At 38.2% G+C, this 8,929-nt stretch overlaps 1 protein-coding gene across 3 annotated transcripts in view; it reads right to left on the bottom strand.

The window, feature by feature from the left end:
• Positions 1-268: 268 nt before the first annotated feature.
• Positions 269-8,929, bottom strand: part of LOC107826915 (vacuolar sorting protein 18) — a 58,159-nt gene continuing 49,498 nt past the window's right edge. For all 3 annotated transcript variants that reach the window (XM_075240700.1, XM_075240699.1, XM_075240701.1), the window contains 4 exons: positions 3,498-3,653; positions 3,056-3,217; positions 1,161-1,277; positions 269-916 (listed from right to left, as the gene is read on the bottom strand). In XM_075240700.1, the coding sequence (XP_075096801.1) occupies positions 743-916; positions 1,161-1,277; positions 3,056-3,217; positions 3,498-3,653 (609 nt within the window). In that variant the 3' untranslated portion in view covers positions 269-742. The remainder of the gene's footprint in view (positions 917-1,160; positions 1,278-3,055; positions 3,218-3,497; positions 3,654-8,929) is intronic.

The raw sequence follows: 8,929 nt of genomic DNA, 5'->3' as shown, positions 1-8,929 counted from the left end.
CAATCCAATCCTTAGAAGATAGTATATAGAGGTGTCAAAAAATCTCGTAAATATATTTAATTAAACACCATCGTGAAAGGAGATAAAAGAGTTATACAGCTCACAGCTTGATAAAGGCATGATGTTTTATGCACATCTAGCAGAAAAAAGAATTGTTTATCTCGTGATGTTTTATTTCTCTATTACCAGTTTTCCTACCATTGCCTGTTTTCTGTGGAAAGTAAGGTAGCTTCGATAGTAGGAAGGATCAGGAATAGTGCAACAAGGATGAAGAAAGTAAAGTTGACTCATAATACAACAATTGGAGGAACACGTCTTACCACAAAATGATACAATAGACATAGGAGGAAAAGAAGAAAAGAAAAAGCTTTTCCCAGATTCGTGAAATATCCTTGGGCGATTTATTGCCCCTACAATCAACAGGCCCCTGTTGCTTGCATTAGCTTCATGTTGCAACAATTACTGTCAAACCTGATAAATTAGCACTTCAAACAAGCAATTCTTTTTGGCACCTCAAACAAGCTTGCGACCACTCACCCACACCAAGAAGTTCTATCTCTTCAACTAGTAAAGCGCCTCTCTTGTTCTTGTCTCACGATAAAGTCTCTTTTTTCCTTTTGCATCTTTTAGCCCCCCTCAAACAAGCAATTCTTTTAGCACCTCAAACAAGTCCCCCTTTTTTTCTGGGGAAAACCTAAAACAAACAATTGCAGGGAGAAACCTGCAATAACAGATGATAAAATCACACAGCCAGGGAAAGGCTTCTCTGACTAGGATGATTATGTGGTTTTATCTCCCACGATTCAGATTCTTCTGCTTCTTCTGGAGGGATGAAAGGCAAAGAAATTTCCTGGATCATAAGGTCACCACAAAATGGGCAATCACTGGCTACAGCATCATCCAGCTGTGACCGGATCTGCAGCATCCAGTTTGGCAAACAATCAATTACGGAAAGCCAGAAACTAGGGCTACATTGTCTAGATGAATCAACATGGAGTGAGCTCATATGATACGTTTTGTCTCAGACAAGATCCTTTCAGTTTGAAATGAATCATCCGTTTATCAAAAACTAAGATAATCAAAATGACGGGGGAAAAAAACTTCTTTTATAATTAATTAGCCACTTAAAAGGAGTGATATTTTATAAGCATAAGACTAACCTTATGCATGGGAGTCACGCTAACTAGTGGTTCTTCAGACAAGCCACCATTTGACACATTCTTAGATTCAGCACAAAGTAAAGTAAGTTGCTTCTGCAGATCCAGAATGTATTCGGCCTGCAATACCATTTTAAGGAAAACATTATAGAGACTGTCAACCCAAGTAATTACCACAAGCAAAGACATTTCTTCCCAAGACATAACAGATGGTATTGGAAGACATATGTGGCCCTCTCAGGGATATTTATGATTGCAAGTATCAACTGCAAGATTATGCTTATTTGGCCTGTTAATTGGTCATTGCGGAAAAGCAGAACGGAAATAGATCTACTCTTCGTTAACAATTATTAGAAGCAAAGATATTAAGCCAAAAGAGGTAACAGATAATATCTGAGCACATTATACTTGGCACCATCACGGACAACTTATCAATGCTAATATTTACGCATAAGGGATATTTTCACGTTAATTAAAGAAGAGAATCTGGCTCATTGCTGGAAACTAGAACTGCAAAAAATCTGGAGAACATGTCTGAAGAACAGGAGGAGGAAGAATCACAAATCAACTAATGAAACCTGACAGTTCTTTACAAGCAATGCTTTCAAAAGTGAAGAGCGCGAAAAATACACGGGGTTCATTGGCCTTGAAGCAAAAAGTAAGAAGCGAAGCGCACACTTCTTTGAAATGAAGCACACAATTTACGGAAAATTTAAAAATATCAAACATATACGAGTTTAGTACTCTAAGAATTAAATTACAATTAAAGTAACTAATTTCAGTATCCAATATACAATGATGCCGATATTAGTCCAATTCCTCAAAGTTGAAATTCAAAGAAGTAACTGATTCTTGCCAGAATCACTTTGTGCGTCATTATTTTTTAATATTTTTCTTTTATAAGAAGGTAAGTATTCACTTTGTGCGTCATTGTTTAAAGCATACACTTCTCTAAAGTGCATGACTTCACCCATGAAGACCCTTACTTTGCATAGCTTCATAGCTTTACGCAACGAAGTTATGGCTTTTATTAACATTGTTTACAAGTCAGCTAATGGCAATCCTTGAACAATAGCACAGCAACACCAAGAAGATGATTTCCATTTCTACATACATTTGTCTGATGAATGCAGCGAGTATATACTGTGACATAAAAGATTTCAGACTTGAAGTCAACTCTTGCAATCCACTCTAGGCTATTTGTTACTATCAGTTGTTCTACGAATGTTGAGCTTCACAGAAAATTACCCATAATCATCTCATACCCTTTCTAACAAATGTAATTTATAAGTGTAAGTGCGAAGGCATCGGATCAGTGTTCACCCACCTAGGTTTTGAGAACATTTTCCAACTAACCCAATTTCTAATCGTTTAGTCACTGCCTAAAAGGACCCACTCATATCCATGCAAACTTGTTAAACCAAGAAATCTCTTCAAAATTTCTAAAGACAACTAAATATTGAGAAGACCAGCATAACACCAGAAAGAAAAAGACATTATCATCAGAAACACTATTACTTACTCTGAAAACCTAGCAACCTGCAACATAACTATCTGCATGCGGTTGGTTTAATGGTCAAAGCTTTGACCATAGCCAGGAGGTCCTGAAACTGAGTCTCAACTTTACCCCCATCCCTTGCACCGAATTTCACAATTCCCACAAAGTGAAAATAAATTTTCAAGCAAATAACCTAATACTTCCAGTCGTCATAATTGCACCAACCAAAAGTAACAAGATCATTTTCAACATGGTTTGCCAATGTCAATAATGCAACATACAGATAAGACAATAAAAATGTGCTCTCACATATATGAAGAGATGAGAAGACAAAGCAGTACAACCACTATTCAAATGATAAGCAGAAGCTGAGCAGGAAAGACACTCTTCTGTTACTTACTTGAGCTTGATTAGTACACCTAGTCACATGAGCTATCAGGCATTGTGCATGAAACGCATGACCACACGGAAAGACATAGAAGGGAGCCATTGGTCCAACAACCATATAACCTCTAGTCATTCGATAATCACCACCCACATTTAATATTTTCCGTCGACAAACCTAAAAATGGAAAAATATTGGAGGGAAGCTTAGTAAAAAGGAAAAAAAGAAAGAAAGAAAGCCAAAGGAATGCATGTACAGCAGTCTACGAACAATAAATATTGCAGATACGATGAAGAATAAAATACGAGCAGGCTACACCTATTATCCTGAAGTCTGCGACAGAATCAGATTATATGCCTAAGAGAGGAAGAAATAAGCAATACAGATACAAGCATATAATGGAGGTAATGCTAAAGAAATGCAAAAGAACAAACATCAGGAGAGAGGAGACCATTACCCCACATTGCTCATCCCAATCAATGACAGTATATCGCTGAGCAAGAGCGCTGATGTCATTTCTAATGTTATCGGCACCACGAGTTGCATCATTCATCTCCTGCTTTAATTTTTCAATTTGCTCGTTGTAATCCTCTAAGGATGAGCAAATTGCTTCCTATAAAAATTATTGAAAAAAGTTAATGTAGAAGCAGTTGAACATAGAAATGACCTTTATAGAATGACAAGACAACATAATCACTAAAAGCTTAGCTTAGAGAAGCACTAAAAGCAGCATTGAATCAAGATTTAAGGTGACCCAATGTACACTGTTTACTGACCAACTAATGCTGAAATTACTCAATTGATCTCAGTACCAAAAGAAAAAAAACTAAATTGATCAGAAAAGACTGAAGCTCAAGCAACTCTTAGCTAGGAGCAGAGGCGGATCCAGGATTTTAATTCTATGAGCTCATGACTCAGGTTCCAACCACTGAGCCAATCACCTTGTTTGAGTTTTGGGTTCATAGTTCAGCATTTCCAGCAACTTCAGTGGATTTTACAGAGATAAATCCAAGTCTAGGCTAAAAATTATGGATTCTAATGAACCTACATCAATAGTGCTAGATCCGCCCCTGGCTAGGAATTGGAAAACAGAGACTGAAAATTGATTGTCCAAATAAAATGATTTGCTTGATGCAAAGGAATTAAACCATGAAGAAAATGGAAGAATGGGTATTTTCTGGATTTTCTGAACCAATCATAAATTTAGCAAGAGTCATGATCGAATCGGTAAAAGAAAAGATCAAAGCATGGTAGGTAAGGTAGTACAAAAATCTCAGACTCAGCCAAATATTTTGTCTTTTATACCGTATGTGTTGCCTGTTAGATAGTTATGTACATAATATGAATTAGTCCTAGTTCCGCATAGAATAGCAGTATGATATGTATTGTATAAACATGGCTCATTGTATTATAATTAAACAGAATATCAATAAATAGTTGTTTTCCCGTGCATTTTCACATGGTATCAGAGCAACCGTGAGAAATTTCGGTGTGCATAAATTCCAGCGACTCCGGGAAGAGAAAACAGTCAACCGGAAGCCCTTTTTTCTGGCAAAAACAGGTCTGTTCGCAAGAACAATAGTATCTGTCAGTGTTATGCAAAAACAACCACCACCAGAGGTAGATCAAAGCTCCGCGACCAACCCTTAAAAAAATCTCCGGCAGAAAAGGACTCACACGCCCTCACGCGTCGCCGGAAGAATTTCTCCGGCGAAGTTACGACGTCCACACTCCGACGAGTGAGGTTGTTTCCGGACAGATTTTGGGAAAACTTCTTCAGGACAATCTCTTCTCCTCGCAAATCCGAGCCTACCCATTCAATTTAAATCAAATTCTGACCGCTTTTTATATTTTTTTCCGTCGTGAACAGTGATTTCTAGAAATTTTCTGCTTTTCCGGCGCAACAATATAATGGCATTCGTATCAGATGCCTTTAGCTCATAGTCTGTTGGATCCAATGATCCAAATGGTTTCTTTACCGGATTATATTGAGTTTCTTCAGTATAAAACAAGTAAACAGACATCTTCAGGGATAGCTTCCGTTGTTCAAACAGATAGTAGCGTGACTTGTGTCTCCCAATCTTCAACCTCTGAGTCTTGGGTCATTGATTCAGGTGCATCTGATCATATTTCTGGTAACAAATCTCTTTTCACTACTATTTCATGTTCTCAATCTCTCCCAACAGTCACAATGGCCAACGGGTCTCAAACCATGGCAATTGGAATAGGTCAAGCAAGTCCACTTCCTTCCTTACCTTTAGATTCAGTTCTTTATGTTCCCGGTAGTCCTTTTAATCTCATAGTCGATAGTCATTAGTCGCTTAGCCAAATCACTTAAATGCTCTGTTTTATTTCTTGATGACTTTGTTTTTACAAAGGAACACAGTACAGGGCGGATCATTGGTACCAGGCGTGAATCAAATGGACTTTATTACCTTTTTTTTTGCAAAATCACATGGATTCACATCTTGTCTTTCTTCCATAACTTGTCCTGTTACTGATTCACCATATTTAATACATAAACGGTTGAGACATCCTAGTTTGTCAAAACTTCAAAAAATGGTACCTGGTTTATCTCACTTGTCCACTCTAGAGTGTGAGTCATGTCAGCTTGGTAAGCATTCCCGCTCCCATTTCCCTCGACGTCTTGATAATCGAGTAGAATCACCTTTTACTTTAGTCCATTCAGATGTTTGAGGTCCTAGTCGGGTCAGTTCTACCTTGGATTCCGCTACTTTGTCAGTTTCATTGATGATTATTCCAGGTGCACTTGGATATTTTTGATGAAAAATCGATCTGAGTTGTTTTCTATTTTCCAGACCTTCCACGCTGAAATTCAAAATCAATTTGGGGTTTCTATCCGCACATTTCATAGTGATAATGCCCTAGAGTATTTGTCTTCCCCATTTCAGCAGTTTATGAACTCCCATGGGATTATTCATTAAACATCTTATCCGTACACATCCCAACAAAATGGGATAGCTGAAAGAAAGAATAGACATCTTATTGAAACTGCTCGTACCCTACTCATACAACCTCGTGTTCCGTTGCGTTTTTTGGGGGATGTAGTTCTTACATCTAGCTATCTTATTAGTCACATGTCATCTTCAGCTATCCAGAATCAAGATCCATTCTCTGATTTGTTACCCACATACCCTTGTTCTCTCTTCCACCCCGTGTCTTTGAGAGCACGTGTTTTGTTCATAACTTTACTCCAAGAAAAGATAAGTTAGCTCATCGTGCTCTTAAGTGCGTATTTTTGGGTTACTCGGGAACGCAAAAGAGATATCAATACTATTCTCCTGACCTCCAGCGATACCTTATGTCGGCTGATGTTACCTTCTTTAAAACCCAATCATAGTTCACAGGTCCAGGTAATCACTTAGATATTTCTGAGGTGCTACCAACTACATCTTTTGGAGATTCAGTCACTATCTCCCATTCATCTTCCTCTATAACTCCAGCTTCACCACCTATAGCTCCAGTTCCACCACCTAGTCTAGTTCAACCTTCTACAGCTCCACCATGCCTGAATTATCATCATCGTCCGCGTCCAGTATCAGGCCCATCTGATTCACGTCCTGCACCTAACCCTACTGATACTGTGGACTTGTCTTCTCTTAATCAAATGATTGCACTACGTAAAGGTATACGGTCCACACTTAACCCTAATCCCCACTATGTCGATTTAAGTTACCATCTTCTATCATCACCTTATTATGCATTTGTATCATCTTTGTCCTCTGTTTCTATCCCTAAGTCTACACGTGAAGCATTGTCTCATCCAGGGTGGCGACAAGCTATGATTGACAAGATGTATGCATTTGTATCATCTTTGTCCTCTGTTTCTATCCCTAAGTATACAGGTGAAGCATTGTCTCATCCAGGGTGGCGACAAGCTATGATTGACAAGATGTCTACATACGAGTGGTACTTGGGAGCTTGTTTCTCTTCCTTCGGGTAAATCGACTGTTGGTTGTCGTTGGGTGTATGCAGTCAAAGTTGGTCTAGATGGCCAGGTTGATCGACTTAAGGCTCCTCTTGTTGCCAAAGGGTATACTAAGATATTTGGGCTCGATTACAGTGATACTTTCTCTCTCATGGCTAAAATAACATCAGTTTGCCTTTTTCTATCCATGGTGGTCGTTCTCCATTGGTCTCTCTATCAGTTGGACATTAAGAATGATTTTCTTCACGGTGACCTTGAGGATGAGGTTTATATGGAGCTAGTGTTGTGAAGAGCGTGAAGTGAGGAAAAGTGACAAGCCCCTTTTCGCTTAAAGCGTGAAGCGAGAAGCACAGCGCTCGCTTTTTTGAAGTGAAGCGGAATTTAAAAAAAATATTAAAATAAATATTGCAGAGACAACACATGTAACTGCATACAACACATGTAACCGCCAATACTAAAAAAAATTGGCAGTGAGACTACGAACAAAAGATGAATAATTGAAGGAAAAAAAAATTTGTAGCATTTCACTGCAATATTAAGGACTTAAATGAAAATAAGAAGAAGAAGAAGAAGAAAATGAGAAAAAGAAGAACTGAAGGGGAAAAAAATTTGGCAGCATTTCGCTGCTATTTTAAGCACCAAGAAGAAGAAGAAGAAGAAGAAAACATACCTGGGCTTGACAGTGTTATTAAAAGCGCTCGCTTCTCGCTTTAAGCGTTGAAGCGACGCGAGGCGCTGGGCTATCGCTTTTCTGCTACAAAAGCGACTCACATTTAAAAAGCGCACGCTTTAACAGCTTAAGCGAGAAGCACCTCGATGGAAAAAGCACAAAAAGGCATGCTTAAGCGACGTGAAGGCAACTGCTAGGGTTTTTTTAAAAAAAATTGGCAAATAAATCATCTGTTAACAAATAAACATACGCTTTTCTGCTGCTCCAACTCCAGCGACGATTGCTGCTCCAACGATTGCTTCTTCTCGCTCTTCTGTTGCTCCAACTCCAGCGACGACTGCTGCTCCAACGACTGCTTCTTCTCCAGTTCTCTGTAAGTTTCTTCTTCTCTCTTCTTCTCTTCTTCTCTTCTCCTTCTTCTTTTTCTTCTTCTTCTTCTTCTGTTCGGCTCCTTTTTTTCTCCTTTTTTTCTATTTTTTTCAATTTCTATTGCTCTGTTCTACACATCTAATTTATGTTTGTTCTTCTACCCTATTTTTCTTTTCTTTTTTCAATTTTTTTTCACTTTTTAAGCGCTGATTTTGTGCCCTAAAACTACGCTCTGTTTTCTGGTTTATTGCTCTGTTTTTGTGCCCTAAAACTATGCTCTGTTTTCTGTTTTCTGCTAGTGCTCACTATTCTGGTTCGTCAAAATTAACTGTTATGGTTTTTTTTTTTGGTTGTTGATTGTAGTAAATTCAATTTTATTATTCAATGGCATCAAGCAAAAAAAGAGATCCAGCTTGGGCGTATGGAGTTGTAGTTGACAATAGTAACACAAGAGTGCAATGTACCTTTGTCAAAAAATTTATAATGGTGGAATACATCGTCACAAGAGACATTTAATCGGTGGTTTTAGAGATGTCAAAGATTGTCCAAGTGTTCTGGATACTATTAATAAAGAAATTAGAGAGTATGTTGAGAAAAAAAATGAGTTAATATGATTAATCTTCTTGATGAAGATAGTCAAATGGATGAGAATGACCTTGAAGTCAATGATATAATGATGCCACCTCCCTCTAAATCTCAAAGAAAGAATTCAACAAGTGGAAGTGGATCATCCACCGCCGGTAGCAATGTGAAAGGTCGTCTTAATCTTTTTTTCTCACAAAAACCAAATGAAAAAAGAAAGGGTGTAACTATTGACTTAGATTCTTGTAGGAAGAATTTAAGGGAGCGCGCTGTAGATGCTTTTGCAAGGTGGATGTATGATGCGGGGCTACCTTTTAAT

The sequence above is a fragment of the Nicotiana tabacum genome, chromosome 20 (assembly GCF_000715075.1).
Source record: "Nicotiana tabacum cultivar K326 chromosome 20, ASM71507v2, whole genome shotgun sequence".
Classification (NCBI taxonomy): domain Eukaryota; kingdom Viridiplantae; phylum Streptophyta; class Magnoliopsida; order Solanales; family Solanaceae; genus Nicotiana; species Nicotiana tabacum.
This window is presented reverse-complemented; position numbering and strand designations above follow the sequence as displayed.